General features: G+C 38.0%; 1 protein-coding gene across 1 annotated transcript in view; it reads left to right on the forward strand.

Annotated features, from left to right (window-relative positions):
- Window positions 1–18,180, forward strand: part of LOC134750562 (huntingtin) — a 58,934-nt gene that overhangs the window by 13,541 nt on the left and 27,213 nt on the right. Inside the window, exons 13-33 of the mRNA XM_063685769.1 lie at window positions 1,775–1,971; window positions 2,166–2,285; window positions 2,488–2,740; window positions 3,416–3,590; window positions 4,303–4,548; window positions 4,868–5,040; window positions 5,487–6,017; window positions 6,516–6,676; window positions 7,215–7,308; window positions 7,448–7,547; window positions 8,470–8,564; window positions 8,877–9,119; window positions 9,474–9,864; window positions 10,493–10,679; window positions 11,182–11,320; window positions 11,820–11,936; window positions 12,388–12,453; window positions 13,305–13,423; window positions 14,209–14,340; window positions 15,566–15,718; window positions 16,650–17,682. Coding sequence (XP_063541839.1) covers window positions 1,775–1,971; window positions 2,166–2,285; window positions 2,488–2,740; window positions 3,416–3,590; window positions 4,303–4,548; window positions 4,868–5,040; window positions 5,487–6,017; window positions 6,516–6,676; window positions 7,215–7,308; window positions 7,448–7,547; window positions 8,470–8,564; window positions 8,877–9,119; window positions 9,474–9,864; window positions 10,493–10,679; window positions 11,182–11,320; window positions 11,820–11,936; window positions 12,388–12,453; window positions 13,305–13,423; window positions 14,209–14,340; window positions 15,566–15,718; window positions 16,650–17,682 — 4,725 coding nt within the window. The remainder of the gene's footprint in view (window positions 1–1,774; window positions 1,972–2,165; window positions 2,286–2,487; window positions 2,741–3,415; window positions 3,591–4,302; window positions 4,549–4,867; window positions 5,041–5,486; window positions 6,018–6,515; window positions 6,677–7,214; window positions 7,309–7,447; window positions 7,548–8,469; window positions 8,565–8,876; window positions 9,120–9,473; window positions 9,865–10,492; window positions 10,680–11,181; window positions 11,321–11,819; window positions 11,937–12,387; window positions 12,454–13,304; window positions 13,424–14,208; window positions 14,341–15,565; window positions 15,719–16,649; window positions 17,683–18,180) is intronic.

The raw sequence follows: 18,180 nt of genomic DNA on the forward strand, positions 1-18,180 counted from the left end.
CAGGCCCTAGGCTTAATTCCATTAGTATTGCATAAAACTTTACCAACCGAATTCAGTCCTAGTATGGTTGAGTTTCGCACCCAAGGTTCTTGAAGTAGTGCGAGGTCGACGTGTCCTGCAAGCCGGCTTTCAACAATGGCCGTGGCGGCTGCCGCATGATGGATGTTCGCTTGCAGGACCCTCGCGGGTGCCGTAGGTCCAAGGCCTTTTATTTGGCCCTTTTGGTGACCCGTTGACTGCAACTCATACTCTTTTGCCTTAAGGTGTTATCAGTTCGATCGGGATACTTCGGGCAGTGTCGGGTAGTTCTCAAATCAATCATAATGCCATTACAGTAGAGTCCATTTTCGGAATTACTCGACGTTCGTTTATACTTAACGACACTTAATTTAGTTGATTCTTAACGAAATTTTGAAACTACTTATATAGTAGATTTTTTTGAGATGGTAGCACCGGTTAGATATTAGTAGTGTTAATCCATTTGATGATTAGTCAGGTCATGACGATCCATATAAATAGGATGGTAAAATTGATTTTTAACGGGTTTGTTCCCGTTCACTTATGACGGGGTTATTATCATTGGCAGAGGTAACCACTAGCAAAAGGAAACGATACCTTTCGTTTAACAGATTAGGGGTTTGAGCTCAAGGACATAATGTCTTTAATAATAATCGAATTTAAACTATCGTGAGACATATTAACTTAACTAACTTAGCGGTTACACTCACGTGTTTTTAGTCACTCGCGCGACATGTTTCGGAGAGCCTAGGTCTCCATTTTCAAGCACTAACAGTGCCTGAGTGAGTAGCGGTCACGACGGATGGGCGTCACGTACTGCGGGTGCGGCGCGTGATGATATAACCGGTTGAGGGAGGTGTTGCCCTGTTGTTGTAGGCGGGCGCGATGGCGGGTTTAGTTCACCCAACACTTGTAGTGATACACGAACTCACTATGTCCACTGCACTGTCACAACACGCACCGTTTTGTCCCTGGATTACAGGATTCCTTTCACAGCTTCGTGTCCAAACTCGCCTATCCACAGTCTGTCAGCAGCGCATATTGTCCTACTTCGGCCACATAATGAGGAGGGGAGATGAAAGCCTTGAAAAGCTGATCATCGTTGGAAACACGGAGGGCAAACGAGGCCGGGGACGGTCTCCAACTAGATGGAGCGATCAAGTAAAAGGGGCCCCATCCTCAACCAGCTTTTGCTCGGTCGTCAGAGACGCGATGGACAGGCACCGATGGAGGCAGATTAACCCTTAAATGCATGATTTTTTGTATAACTTTTTAATAAATTGAAATAGATGTGTCATGCTGTATAAAAGTAATAAATGTGATTTTGGATAGCTGCATATTGAGCCACGGACCATCAAATATATGATGCATATATACATCATTATGCATTTAAGGGTTAAAAGAACCAGGTGTGGAGCATCCACATCCACTGATGACCACGATCCTCAGTCATGAGGGAGCGATCACAGAGAGAGACAGGATTCCATGCTGGCGCCACAGCCCAGCCGCTGTCTCGGTTGAAATTAGGGCGCCGCCCAATCTCGATCGCTTCACGTATTTTACGCGGTACGTAACATTTTTCCCGTAACCTCGCCTTGTCGAATCGGAGATAGTGCGACGTGCCTGTCTCGAGAGCGTGCTGTTAGTGGTTAAAAATGGAGACCTAGGCTCTTCGAAACATGTCGCGCGAGTGACTAAAAACACGTGAGTGTAACCGCTAAGTTAGTTATGTCTTTAATAATATTAAATCTTACAGGGTCTAACCGACGAAATACATTCAGCAGTGAACCACACGCTTTCATCTCTAACCAAGACCGCTATCGCATTGGGCGATGCGTCATCCTGGCCTCTACTGTGGGATTGTATCAATTCTCTTATATTTGTGGAGAGTAACAAGTATTGGCTTTGCAAAGTTAATTTGTGTAAGCTGTATGAGAAATTACCCTATCAGAAGTAAGTACTAAATGTAATGATAATTTGTTTGACTTTATACCTAACCTCCATAAGGTAAGGTTGAAAATAGCTTGACAGCTTTCGGTTTATACGATGCGTCATCCTGTCAAAAATTGCGCCTGTTAAGTCAACGCCTCATTAAATAAAATAAAAATTATTTTGTTATAAAACAGACCTTTTTATTTTTTTTGCAGGTTATTTTTATTGTACCCTGGTTTCCACGCAAAAAGTAAAATAATTGTAGATACACTGTTTCGCCTTTTGGCCGATGAAGACCAAAGAGTGAGACAGGCAGCTGCCCAAACTATAACTAAGTAAGTAGATATTTAATATAAAATTGGAATGCCCCAAAATTGTCTGGGCCTCCTTTTGTAAATAGACTAACAACAATTTAATTTTTACTTAGTAAACATAATACAAACCATTCCACCCCAATAACTTCTCACCAATCATCTGAGTTAAGCAATAAATTTATTTACGAAAAACCAATTTATTAAAAACAAAACTCCTTTGCAGCATAATACCTAAAATATTCATCTCAAAACGGCACACCCCTACCACAATGCTCGCGCATCTGACCAAAGAGCAGAGCCAACTGTTCACTTTCAGCCGTCCAGGGTTGTCCCTCGACCTGGTCAAAGATATGTATTTCTACTTCGATCTGCCTGAGGAACTAAGAACCGGAGATACATTGAAGGGTGGAAGTTTGAGGGTCGTTGTGGGCGACGTTATGTGGCGGCTGATCTCGTGCAATTGTAAATTCTATTCGGTAAGTAATAGTCCTTTTTTTCTATAAAACACTGTCTTTTGTGACTGTTTTCTTAAACGAACTGGCATTTAACTGACTTAAAGACCAGAGCCGACTATAGTCTTCAACCGCCCAGGGTTGTCACTAGACCAGGTCATGGATATGTACTCGTACTTCTACTTTTATCTGCCTGAGGCTCAGAAGTGAAGTTATGCTGGAGGGGGGAAGTTTGAGGGTCGTTGTGGGCGATGTTATGTGGCGGCTTGTTGCGTGCAATTGTAAATTCTATTCGGTGAGTAATAGAGTCGAAATTATTTTCTATAAAAGACTGTCTTTTGTGACTGTTTTCTTAAACGAACTGGCATTAAACTGACTTAAAGACCAGAGCCGACTATAGTCTTCAACCGCCCAGGGTTCGTATGTTTCTATAATAGATTTTTTATTTGAAACTGTTTTGTATAATTTTTTGACGATGACGACCAGATTTAAAATAATCCACATTCAAGTTTCATTGCGAGTTCATAGTACTAATAATTCTGCATAAGAAAAAATACAATGGTAAGGGTTAAAGAAAGTACAGTTTGTTACTGCAAGATAATAAATACAATAAATCTGTGAAAGTAATTTTAAGCTCACTCGAGCTTAAATATAAACTAAATTGAACTCTAAGTTTAAATTATAAGGTTTATTTTACAGCAAGGGCTACTAGAATGCTTACAAGCCATATGTAAGAAGTGGTTGCCATGGAAACACAAGGAGGCTTATTCGGACCAAGGCATCTTGAGCTACTGCCTCGATAATCTGGACTACTGCAATGGAAGTGTGGCCAGGAGGACATTGTTTCTTGATATTTGCAGGCTGGTATATCCTGGTAAGTTTAAGACCTACTAGCGTAAATATTCTAAATATAAAATTATAATCCATACTATATAATATTATAAATGCGAACGTGTCTGGCTGTTCGTCTGTCTGTTACCTCTTTACGCTGAAACCGCTGAACTGATTTAGTTTAAATTTGGTATAGAGATATTGGGAGTCCTGGGGCCTTCCCCAAGATTCCAACTTCCTTCTTCTATGTCCTTACATAGGATAGTTTTTATCCCGGAAATCATTCGTTAAGAGGGAGAAATTATAAATGAATTCCATTCATAATTTCTCCATGCAATTTCGAACCTCACTGTACCTATTACCATAGAGTAACTTATACTAGAGCGGTACTGTCATAGTAAATTTTGTTACCCCAGTAAATTCACTGCCATCTGTCGACACACTTTAAAACTAAAAATAAATATTTATAAAAATACGATAAAATGTATTTAAATATGGATAAATGATTTTTTTATTTGCATTAATTATTTTTATATGATTTTGACCCATGTTCTTTCACTGGTATGCGTTAAAATTATAAATAAAAAACGAAACAGTCAACGCCCTTTATACGAGTGTAGGCCAAAACTAGTGGCGCCATCTGATCGAGAATCAAATTTTCGTGATTTTTCGAGGCACGTTTTTTCCTTAGACTGTATCCATCTATTACGGAGTTATATCTATCTTTGCTATTACCTACCTGGCCTGGGTTTTAGTTGAAATCCACAACATAATGTACAAGAAAACAACCACGGACATATTCGAACGCGACTCCCAAACTAAAGACAAATGGCAACACCTAGACGACGAACGAGTATCGAGCTCAGCGGAGAAGTTTCTGCAAGTGACGTTGAAGATGCTGAACGTGCTGGTGCATTTGATTGAGGATATTAACCCTAATGTGCATTTGAATAAGAGTGGTATTGCGCTGCCCGGGAGCCCAGTTAGGAGGAAAAGTACTGGTAATATTTTTGTTAAAGCTTCTTTATATTATTTTCTTACTCATACATATTCGTAGAAAAGTGAACCTAAATGTGGTCAACATATTTCAGTAGTTACGTTTTATCTACTTGATATGTCATTTTAGTATTACAGTTTGCTAATTTTACTGAACTTTATTTACAAAACTAACCTGTTTGGCTCACAAAACAAGTTACATGAAATAACAAGAAATATTGCTGATGTTTTCTGTTCTTATGATGCCTGTAACAGCTGTTCATTACAATTTTATGTTCTGATACAACCTAAACAGTATTAAAATCCTTGTTTTTACACGATCAGAACCTCAACCCCGTCGCGGCAGTGTCCCAGACGGCGCAGACGAGAGAAACATGCGCAAGCGTCTCCCCACACCCGCCGCGAGCATGCGTCCGACTTTCGCGGGACACTTCTTTACCGAACCCTTCTATATGAAGCTGTATGACAATCTGAGGGCTACATACTCTAACCATAAGGTATGGTACCATTTTATTTATATTTTGTACTCTAATATAATCATATCCAGATGACAGGAACCAGCACAAGCGTTAACCAAGCTTTATAAGTCCAATAAAATGTGTCCTCACCCTCTGACTTGTGAACCGTTTAATAATATGAATAAAAATTATAAATAACATCAAAAGTAAGTAAAGATTTTCAGTGCGAACTATTTTAAACATGATTGGTTAGGTTGGAGTCTTTGCTAAAACTTACACCTGCTCAGTAAATAAGAGATAACTGGGAAAAGGACCAAATTGCGACGAAAATACATCCTTTTGCTTATTTTGTCCATAATATCCGACAAAGACTAGAGATTATCGGTCAGACAACTACGAAACCCTACACTGAGCATGGCTCGTCATGTTTAACTATTGTTTCTTATTGCTCCATTTGGTGTCCTGATATCTTTTTATCATTTCAGATAAACCTCGACCCAAAAAACAGTATGTTCTACGAATTCCTAACAACAGTGCTCGATTGCCTGGCTATACAACTAGAACTTTCAACTGAACGCGAATTTGGTTCCGTCACAGAGGAGTTACTCTACTACCTCAAAGTTATTATGCCACTTCGTTCCGACACTACTGTGTATTGCATAACACAGTTATTAAAATGCTTATTTGGTACTAACATGATAACGGAATATAATGACTTCATGAGTATAGTAGCTTTACCAAAGACTGAAGGCAAAGTTACATTTTACGATGACGTTATGTTAATTAATTCTTTAAGTCCTATTGAAAGTGAATCTAGAAGGAACAGTATATGTTCGAATTCTAGTCAAAAGTTGGCGTTAGATAGTAAAAATCCGGTAATGATGGAAGAGCGAAAAATGTTGATAGCTATGGAGAATTTCTCTAAGAATAAGATGGATAGGAAGTGGAGTACTAATAAAAAGGAGTTGGAGAGATATATTAGGTTGTTTGAACCGGTTGTGATACAAGCTTTAAAGGTGAGTTTGCTTAGTTTCTATACAGAGTATTTTATACTAGAGCTCCTAATCAAAGATAAATATGTGTCTTGTAGTTTTGTTGGATACGATACCAAAGATCCTTATAGAGAGCGTGCGTGTTAAAGAGTCTGCCATCTCGTGACTTGAATCGAAAGCGAAAACAATTCACTTTTCTAAGCAGGTGCTACCCTCTACACTTCACGCTAGCTCTATTTCGCATAGTAGGGTCTGCCATCTAGTGGATTAAATCTAAAAATAGAAACTTCACATAATGCTTCGCGTCAATGAATAGGTGGCTTCTGTGCTGCCGTCAGTTCATGCATGTCGGAATATAGACTAAGATAACCGCTCTTTTTCTGGAATGTAAATAATGTAAACGTTTCAAGGACAGGACAGGACACAATCTTATGTCTTAACAGATTTTCCATCAATATCAATACTATTTTCTCATAGAATGATCACACTTCTCTTTTCGTTAATATTTTATATCGTTCGCAGAGCTATACGATGCAAAACGATATACCACTCCAATGTCGCGTGTTAAGCCTTCTAAGCCAGTTGCTAACTCTGAGGGTCAACTACTGCATGCTTGACAGTGAGCAGATCTTCATCGCGTTCCTTATCAAGCAACTTGAGTATGTGGAACAACATGAGATACCGTGAGTATGCTATCGAATAATTATTTTATTAGGAGAATTCACAATACTATCTTAAAACGAACTTACATAACAGGCATGATTTTGCCTTCTCAACGTAATTCTATAAGATAAATAAAAAATTATATCAAAAATACAATTCAAAAACTTTAATTTATCTATGAACTAACTAAATATTTCAAAACATCCCACTAAGTTAAGAGCTATTCTTGGGCTTATTTTAGTAATTAGAATTATAATCGCGCGTCAAATAGGATTTTTTTAGTGGGAGCGTTACATTTTGGTGCCGTGACCAGGATATCTAAATTTAGAAAAAACTATTTTTTGTTTTTTATTTTGTGTTTTTATTAAGCTTGCTCGACAATGTCCGCTCCATGACGAGGAGCTTTATCGAGAACCATTCACGATGGCAATCTTAGTCGGTTAGTCAATATCAATGTGTCAGTCTTACGGAAACTTTGTAATTAAAAGTTGTGTTACTTAATTCTTCGAATTAAAACACGTTTGATGCGTATTTTAGTTATCTGTTTCATTGTTTCAGTAATTGCTGTGATCTAGTCCATAGTATACTGATGTTCTTAGTTCAACTATCTTCCTCGAAACACCATACAAAGCAAATCATAGAAATTCCTAAGGTACGTCATTTTCGGGTTCGAAACCTCGGCATGTATTATAAATTCGCTATATAATCCGTTTTTATAGTTTTATTTCATGAGTAACTATCGCGTTAACCAAAGACAATATTATTTACTTATTATTCATATACTTTTTTAGCTAATACAATTATGCGACGGTCTGATGGCATCTGGTAATCACTTGGAGTGTATAGCGGGTTTGGAGCCAGTCATCGTCAAAATTTTCAGCAATATGGGTGGTAAGACACGTTTCGGATATTATAAGTGGATTCTAGTAATATTATAAGTGAAAGTTTAAATGGATGTTCCTCCATCACGCAAAAACTTCTGAACGGATACACATAAATAGGTAGTTTAATAACCTGGAAAATTACACAAGAAACTTTTATCCAGAATTCATACTATTACATAGCCTAAGGGTAAATCTTCTTCTTTCTTCTTTTTACAAGCTTTTTATCAACTTGCAATGTACCTCTGTATGTATGAATGTACGGGTCAAATCTTGCAAGTTAAATTTGACCCACTTCCCGACTTCCATTTGCATACAAATGTAGGTCGGGTGACAATGCAATATTATGATACCATCGATCTGATCTGATGATGGAGACAGGAGGTGGCCATAGGAACTCTGTGATAAACAACTAAACCTAAAACAAACCAACACACAAAACAACTAAACCTAATTGTGTTTGGGGTTTTTAGAATTGTCTCGATGAATACTTGCCTGTGGAAAAAAAGTATAGGCAGCGATAAAAGCTTGTACCAAAAATGAAATATTTGCCAAAAACTTATTATCCTGTTACCCTTTGTTGGGTCTCGAACCATATTCTTCCAGACTCCGATCCTGGGCAGTTTGGGTAACCTCCTCATGCAGTTGTAATATAGTATTAGAGTAGTATGGGGAATTTATCGAAATCTACATGGACGCAGTCGCGGGTAGAGGCCAGTATTATTATTATTGTTTTTAACTGTAATTTATTGTAATTTCTAATTGCACTGATTAATAATTCCTGACTTGATAATTGTAAGTTTATATACCTATTGACTTTATTGTAATTCATTTAGATCAAATGTTGACAAATGATGATCAATACCAATAAATAAATCTATCTATCTATCTATCTATGATATATTATCGTCAAAACTGTTTTATTCTTGCAGGTGGTAGTGTATTGGGAAGGCAACAGCAACAAGAAGCGCAGGCTACAAGAGAAGTCCTGTTTTCAATGTTGCAAAAGACTATGGACCGACAAAAGGTATGCATCCTTACCATAGTTATTTTATTCGCCAGCAGTACCACAATGTGAACTCTAAACTTCATTGCTTAGTAAATAAAAAAAAAACAAGGGTGCCAAAGCGCTAATGTGCTAATATCCTCTTCTCTACATGGTAATTTTCTTTATATCTTATGAACAATTTCAGAGCTTTTTGGAAATTTTCTGCAACTGGCACTGCTGTGTCCTGTGTCATTCTTACTTGATCATTAACCAGATGAATTATTTATGAGCGTAGTAAGCGTGTGTTGATAGGGTGACCTAATATACTGAGTGAATTATTATCTTTTCCAGGTTCTGGAACTAGTATCCTGCGTCCTCTGTCTCTCCCAAGATCACCCAGAAAGCTACTACCTCTGGTCCGAGCTGGCCTGCAACACCCTACTGAACCTACTGGCGAGCGCGTCCATAGAGCTGGACAGCCGGCATGCCATCGCGTCGCTGGAGAGGCTCGTGGAGTCCGTGTATAAAGACGTGCTGCTGGAGCAGAGCAGGGTGGAGATGCTGCTCAAGATATTGTTCAAGGCGCCTGAACAGGTATTTACAAATTCGTTTTTAGCCTTAACATGATATAAGACGATTTAAGTTCAAGGTTGATTTTTATGCAATTAGTGAGTTTTAGTGACAATAAGCCTCTATAGCTACTCAATTCTCTTTGATTTAATTTAATAGGTATTTTCTTATCTGTGTAGATTTGTATAAAATTACTAAATAGAGTATTGAAAACACGTAACACTTATAAGACTAAGGTAAGGTGGGATAAGATTATCACCGGGGTAAGTTTGGAATACTCATACTGTTTGTCTTGCCCCGAGCAAAATAAGCTACTTATGTTAGTCTTACCCCATCTTATCTTATACTATAATAAACAAATATTTTTTTCTATTTCAGACAGCGACTCCCCGCAAACTGAAAGTCCGCTACCTCGCCATAACAATGGTCATCCTACGAAAAATACTCGTTCTCATACCAGAGAGTGAAATACTACTATCAATAAACTACCTCAAATCATCCCACATTTCCCCACAATCTATATTTTTCAACGTCAAACCTGACGTGGACCCGCTAAACGTCCAAAATGTCAACGAGAACTGCGCGAACTTATCGCCAGATGTCATTCTAGTCAGGTTTTTGTTCAAAACTTTGACGTTTGCGATAACTGAAGTGGATAATTGCCATGATGCGATTGAGCTTGGCGATGAAGATGATAGCCATAATGGCTTGCTGTATGCGGTGTGCGTAAATATCATTGTGCAAGTGAAGCATATGCTGCATTTAACAAGTAGGTATTTTGTACGTAATTATGTTATAATCACTCATTCTTAAATCCAAATTTATCGTAAACATCGGGATGCATTATAAATTCAATAGGTATACGCGATATCATCCGTTTTCATAGTTTTATTTCATGAGTAACAATCGCGGTAACCGAAGATAATATTGTCGTAATAGTTTGTTTCGCTTATTATTGGAACATTTAACACTCCATTATGTCACATTCGTATTTACAAAATGTTTTCTTGGTAGCTTTTCTTTAAGACATCTGTATGTATATATGTCAAGGGCATAAATATATATACATTCCCAAAGTTTCAAAAATATGATTACGCTCTTACACCTTAAGACAATAAAGTCGTGTTCACATATTTTTGAGCCATTTGTCTGGATTGATATTTTTGCCTTCGACTGTACATCAGTTAGTTGCTATGCTTTACATTAGGTACATTTTTTTAGTGCAATACTTGTGAGACCAATTCTAGTTTACTTTTAGACTTATTTGCAAATTTATTTTTAAAATGTATCAGCATTTCTATTTACCCAAAATTCGGCTTAGCTCATTTTGAATACCTAGCCCGCTTAGGTAAGTTTGTTGCCTATACGTCAAATTTATGTTCCTATTATTTTTTTAGGTGGATGCCTCTTCCCCTTAACAGCCAAAACCGCGCAAAGCATTCTGCACAACGAACAGAGCGGCCTCAACACCGGCCTGTACAGTCCGGACGAGAACATCCCGCTGGACCTGCTTAATTTGATATGCCTGCGCGCCGCGCACAGGACGCCGCTGCTGACTGTACATTGGTCGCATTTGTTGATAAGGTAACGCGGGTTTTTTCTTTGGATTATTGGATTTTGTTGGTAACATTTTTCCAAGAAACATTAGGTCATTTAGGTCTTACACTCGTCTGTCGTACGAAATATCAATAAAATCGAATATTTAGTACCCAAGAATATTTTTAGATAAGCGAAATTGAAAAAAAAATGAAAAATCTTTGAATGCAGTTTCGTTTCTTTTTAAAAACCGGACCGGTTTCGTACTTTAGTATTTGTTGTTGTAGCGGCAACAGAAATACATCATCTGTGAAAATTTCAACTGTCTAGCTATCACGGTTGATGAGATACAGCCTGGTGACAGACAGACGGACAGAGGATTCTTAGTAATAGGGTCCTGTTTTTACCATTTGGGTACGGAACCCTAAAAACAGAAGAATATTTCCTTTAAGTAAAATGAGCTAACTTAAGGTTTTAAGGCACTTTCCTTCCAGGGCCCATTAATTTTTTCCAGCCTGTATAATTAATAATTATCATTCGTTTGTTGCAGGCTAAACTTCCTATCCCACAAATATTGGCAGAAATTGATCGGTTTCGCCCGCGACCTTCCATTGGGAGGTGGCGATACTCGGCCATCGCCAGCGAACGCCTTACAAACTGCCTGCGTTCTGGCGTACTGCGAATATTTTGTAAGTTACCAACTTAAGTTACCAGTAACGGTGTCTGCCCACTACACCGTATCATATCATGATCATGACCGTAGTATAAGAACGTGTCAGGCAAAAAAATATTATTTTTATTGAAAAGTATGAAACTATGCCCACTAGCCCGTTCCGTCACCGACCAACAGAGTCTGCCTCTCGCGAATAAAACGCGGGTACTAAGGGGATGGAACGCGGATGATACGCGGTTACTAAGGGCCCGAAACTCGTTATGCATGGATATAAAACAATGTGGACACGGTGTAGTGGGCATAGTAGTCCGTATCGCAAAATATCCCTAAGTATAGTAGGTATTTTGTGCATTAGGTACATAATAAGGGTTCTTAAAATTCAAGTGCCGAAGTTACTAAACGAGACGAAGTCGTGTTTTGTAAGTACAGGCCCGAGAATTTTAAGACCTAACTATGTACCGTTGCACACAATATTTGATTAGCACGCAAATACCCTATTGTTATTTTATTTTCAGGTAGAGAACGGTCTCTCGGAAGCGGTTCACCTAACATGGCTACTTGTGAACCGAGTGCAGATCCTAGCCACACAGTACGCTGAACGCGTAGTGCAAAGTTTAGTGTTGAAAGTGCAGGTGAGAACGGCGTTGAGATTACTTATCTTAAAACCTCAAATAACCTGCTAAGACCTTATAATATATAAGAAAAAAACCGGCCAAGTGCGAGTCGGACTCGCGCACGAACGGGTTCCGTACCATTACGCAAAAAACGGAAAAAAAATCACGTATGGGAGCCCCACTTAAATATTTATTTTATTCTGTTTTTAGTATTTGTTGTTATAGCGGCAACAGGAATATGTACATCTGTGAAAATTTCAACTGTCTAGCTATCACGGTTCATGAGATACAGCCTGGTGACAGACGGACGGACGGTGAAGTCTTAGTAATAGGGTCCCGTTCTTACCCTCTGGGTACGGAACCCTACAAATTGGCAGTTGAATTGAGAATAATAGTATTAGAAATTGGGTAGGCATTGAATAGTCGGGAAGCGCAACTAGGTTCTAAAAGTTTGTAAAAAATCTTGCAGGAGAACGCAGGGGCCTCTAGCTTGCTCTTGCAATGTGTTGCTGCGCGCTGCCAGGGGTGTCTCAAGGTAAATTGGCAGTTTTTTTATTATTATATCTTTATTTATTAACATTATAATGAGGTTAAAATATACTAAATTGTAGTTAGTTATACAGCACTCAGGTTTCTTATCTTCAAGTACCATTAACTAAAATTGACATTATTTAATACAGCGACGCAGTGCCCTAAACGTTACGTTATATTAACTTATTATAAAATTAAAAGGTTTCCTAGGGAAATTTATACCTCTCGTGTCGAATAACGAATCCAATGACAGATCATTTTTAAATACCTAGTCTTGTCAGGCTGTCACGTAAAATATTTCTAGACATTTTTAGGAATATTTAGGAATATATATTCATTCATTTGGAAAAATTACATTTAAGTAAAAAAATATTTTTAACCTCCTAAGGCCCAGCCATACAAATGAAAAATCAAGAATTTGCCACTGCTATTTGAACCTATAGCGGAGGAAATAGAGGTAATTTTGCGTTGTTGGAAAATTGAACAAAACACAGCAAAAGCGACTGTTCCAATTGTATAGGCTTTAAATTTCATCGAACTGAAGAGGTACTATAGGTAGGACCTTGGGCCTTAGGAGGATATAAAGAAGCAAAAAGCAAATACTCAGGATTATTAAATAATTTATGTTGAGACACTTTTTGACAGGATTAATTACATAATATTAAAAGTTGTGACTAAAATCAGTCTCAGCTAGAGCTCTGGAATGACACTCTTAAAGACAACTGAAGTGTGGAAAAGAGAAGCTATCGCCACCCAAAAGAAACTCGAAAATTCAAAAATTCAAATTCAAAAAAGCCATCATTCGACGCGGGACGTTACTATCTTACCATATCTTGCCGTAAATTTTGTTTATAGGAGGAATTCGCTCTAAACATTTACAAAATGCTGTCGTTGTGTCACGAAACTCAGTCCGGGGCTCTTGTGTTTCTCATCTGTCGTATTATCGGCAAGCTGGAACCTGCTGTTGCTATTCGGTGAGTATCCTTATGTTGTTATCTACTGTAGGTACAGTCGCCATCAGATATATCGGAGCGCCCGAGGTGTTCACAATATCTGAACACGCACTCTAACGCCTTGACAATAGAGGCGTGTTCAGATATTTGTGAGCGCCTTGACCGCTCAGATATATCTGATGGCGACTGTACAGTACCGGTCAAAAGTTTAAGTTCACCACTTGTTTTCGGTACAAATGAGTACTTTTGTACGATATTTTTTGTAGTTTGGATGTCGAAATTTGTTTCCAACTGATCCGTTATTGTTTCCAGAGATGTTTTTGGTTAGATACAATTTACGTAAATTTCTAAACAGCTCATTCCCTAAAATCTTATAGGCACTTTATAGAATATTCAAATTATTTTATAAAATCGTGAAAGTTTGTCAAGTGTTTTGCAAATATTTTTAGTTTGTTTAAAGTATAGTCAGTTAAAAAGTTGATCAAAGACGCCTATTCTTTCTAAAATGGCATATACTCGAGAAATTGGGACGGGTTCGGCCGTGACGGGGTTCATTTCGTTAGCCGCGATAGCTAAGGACGCCGGTTCGAATCCGGCCTCCGCCGCTGGAAGACTTCGTCACTTTGTAGTATATGACATCTATATGTGACGTTTTCAAGCAAAAGGTACCGCATTGTTGCTTACAATAAGGACGAAATTTGCTTGCATCTTTATACGAATAACCTGTTAGAGCATTCTTATTGGCAAGCGACAATGTGGTACCTTTTACTTGAAAACGACACATATCAGTTTACAATATAATTTAGGTACGCAAACCTGGCAATAGAGAGATGCAGACTCCTGAAAGACATGTCCGTCGAAGACATAAACGTGCAGCTTACTAAAGAGGACGTTCAAGTGGCTTTAGAGATGCTACAGAGGGAGAAGGTCCATGTTCGGTAAGTTTACATTTTAGTTGTCATATACAAATGAAAAATCTAAAATTTGCCACTGAAATTTGAACCTATAGTGTAGGAAATAGAGTTGATTTTGCGTTGTTGGAAAATTGAACGAAACAGAGCAAAAGTGACTTCCAATTGAATAGGATTTCAATTTCACCGAACTGAAGAGGTACTATAGGTAGGACCTTGGGCCTTAGGAGGATATAAAGAAGCAAAAAGCAAATACTCAGGATTATTAAATAATTTATGTTGAGACACTTTTGACAGGATTAATTACATAATATTAAAAGTTGTGACAAAAATCAGTCTCAGCTAGAGCTCTGGAATGACACACTTAAAGACAACTGAAGTGTGGAAAAGAGAAGCTATCGCGTATTTGATCTTTTCATGAGTACGAAAGAGGCAGACCACTTTTGAGCTATATTACGGCGGCCGCTTCAATGTCCCAAAATGTAAGATTAGCGGACGGGAAAATACGAATAGCTGCATTTAGTAGATGGCTCAAAATTCTTTTCGTTGTCTTGTTTTTTTGTCCCCAAAAAATGTGACGGAGTGGAGCTTTTTGTATAGGGTGAAATTTAGTTTTTAATTTTTCTCAAGAGAATTATAATCTACAGCTAGAACGGCCAATTTTTTTTATTTATTTGATAAAAGACAAAAATATAAGCGTGACAGAGTCGTCAGAAACAAGACAACGAAAATAATTTTAACCCACATGCGGCGGATGGTTACATCTGGGAATATTTAAATTTGAATTAAAGTAAATATCATTTATTTAAGACCAACTCAGGGTCAATATTTGGTCGCGCTTTTGATTTTTGACAGACAATTTTTAGGGTTCCGTACCCAAAAGGTAAAAACGGGACCCTATTACTAAGACTCCGCTGTCCGTCGGTCTGTCTGTCACCAGGCTGTATCTCATGAACCGTGATAGCTAGTCAGTTGAAATTTTCAAAGATGATGTATTTCTGTTGCCGCTATAACAACAAATACTAAAAAGTACGGAACCTTCGGTGCGCGAGTCCTACTCGCACTTGGCCAGTTTTTTACATTGACCTGTGGTCGCAGAGCTAGTTTTCAGCCTGCCTAAACTATGGCGGTGACGTCAATGCGACTACTAGTTTGGCTTTTTTATTGATTTTATTTTACTATGACCTAAATATTCACCCCGTAAAAATTAGCAGGTGACTAAATTAACACCCTTTATACTCGTCTTTTACAGATACTCTTCGCTAGTAATGGAACTTAATTCTCTGGCGTCAACGGTGTTCGATCTGTCTCCGTTGGACCTGTCCCAAGACCGAGCCATCAACCCACAGTACATCGTCACGACCAACGTGGACGACCACTGGCTCGCTAACCAGGTTAAAGCCAGGTCAGTTCCCACCAGATCTGTTTATGTTTCCACTGTCACGCCTCTATTTTTGTCTTTTATCAAATAAAAGACTAAACTTTTTTAAGTGCTACACGTCTTTCTAGCTGTTGATTATAATTCTCTTGAGAAAGATTAAAAACTAAATTTCACCCCATACACAAGCCCCACTCCGTCACATTTTCTTGGGACAAAAACAAGACAACGGAAAGTATTTTGACCCAGTTGTTGCGAAAGTTTCCGTCCGCTCGGCAAGCAATTGGACCCCTGGAAAAAAGGTGCGCTGGTTAAGTACTCAGTAGCTGTTACTTTTGTCTGCGCCTCGGACATTCACCACCCATTTCCTTCTGTGAAAGATGATAATTAAAGATAAAGTGTAAATAAAATAATGGCCCTACACTATTTGGGTTAGTAGGGTCATTATTTTATTTATATTTTATCTTGCACAGGTCTTGATTCTTGTGGTATTATTTAAATAGCGACCAGCCCTGGCTTCGCACGGGTTACACAAAACCTTAACAAATTATACACCTAAATCTTCCTCAAAAACCACTATTGATAGGTGAAAACCGCATAAAAATTCGTTCAGTGATTTTTGAGTTTATCGCGAACATACAGACATACAGACCCGCCCGGGGACTTTGTTTTATAATACGTAGTGATATGTATAAGTACTTAAATAACTACATTTGATCCGCTTTCGTCGTGAGACCGTCTTTACGTTCAAATCAAAACTGTCAGTTTTTTCTTGCAATTCAAATTTTCTTCTCTATTTTTTTCCTCTTGCGTGTTTGCGCATGCCCCAAAAGTTTTCCCCGAACGAGATAAATATATGGCGTGAATGAAGGTGATGACAAATGTGTCAAACGAAAGAATTGGGTATTTAACGATAATGGTTAGTTCATTGTATACTTACGTTTATTTTGTATTACAGATGCTGTCAAACCAACTGCGCTTTACCGAAGATATCCAAGCAAAAGGAGCTCGCTTCGCTATTACTAAATTTGTCAAAAGACGAGCTGTCAACTGTCATCGCTTGCCCAGAATTTGACAGGAAACTACTTAGCAACTTCTTCAAACTAATATGTGATAATTATCTAAAAGAGTTTTTGGACGTGGCGTCCGCTTGCGAAAGCAAAGAGTTAGAGCGAGACAATATAAGAGAACAGAGAGAGATGATAAAACTACACGAAGAAATGATATCATCAATGGATAGTAATAAATTGAATGTAGTCAACAGCTTGCAAGTTTTTAAAAAGAGTGACAAAGAATCAAAATCGCAATTCTTTATACCGGTCAATGAAAAAGAGAAATTCGGAAATTTAGAGTTAACAGATGAAGACACAGAATTGATTCCTCCACAGATGTCTCAATTATACGTAGTCGCTATAACCTCCTTGGACAAAAGTCTATCTGAAATAATAAGGCTGTTTCCTAAGCAAAACCGACCTTTAAGTCAATCTGAAAATTTCAACTTAACTGTCGAGCAAACTATAGATAAATATACAAGGAGATGCCATCAAGTGTTTCAAGATAAATTATTCTATCAAGAATTCATTACAATCCAAACGATTTTAAAAGGATTCTTAGAATCCCTGCAAAGGACTTTGACTCTTATAGACGATACTGATTGCGACTTGTTAGAGAAATGCATAGAGAACATACTACCAGGATCATTAGCGAAGAATATAGCCATTTTTTCTGTGATATCTTTACAGTATTTGACATTTTTGATAAAGAATAAAAAACTTGTAGAGAGTCCGGTGCACACTGATGTTTCATTCAGAGCTAATGTCACTGTGACAGATGACGTAGTAGTTGACAATGTCATAGTTTTGACAGTTGACAATGTGGCAGAGGCGTTGGGCTGTAAGGAGATATGGAGCGGGTTAAATTTTGACAGTAATGTCAATCGGACGCAGTCTGCGATCAGCTGTTTGTACGCGATTGTGAAGTATCTAGTCAAGGTATGTTTACATGCATTTATTTGTAACCCATTTTCAAAAGAGCGCTAATGTATAGTTCGTTTTTTTAGCATTAGAAAAAAGGTACGTGTCTATTGAAAAACGCTTTTTAAAAATCAGTAACTATAGGTACAACCTATGAAAGTAAAATAATGTGAATGATTATATATGATTTATACTTGTTGCACATTTGCTGTGCCTCTCAAAAGTGTTTATCAATAAAGAGATAAACTGAAATAAATGTCATATACGAAGGAAAAAGTGACCAAAGCCTCCAGTGTCCAGAGCTGGAATCGAACTAGCGTACCCCGTTTACCGGACAGGTGCCTGAACCGCTCGGCTATCCGGCCACGGTGGCATGGGTCGAAATTTCCAAGTATATGACACAATTCCCGAAGGCTTGTGGCGCCCCCACTGGTATGAACTAGAGCTATATAAATATTTTCATAGAAAATAATTTAATTTATTATTAGAGTATAATAAAGAGATACGTCAACATCG

The sequence above is a fragment of the Cydia strobilella genome, chromosome 20, assembly GCF_947568885.1.
Source record: "Cydia strobilella chromosome 20, ilCydStro3.1, whole genome shotgun sequence".
Classification (NCBI taxonomy): Eukaryota; Metazoa; Arthropoda; class Insecta; order Lepidoptera; family Tortricidae; genus Cydia; species Cydia strobilella.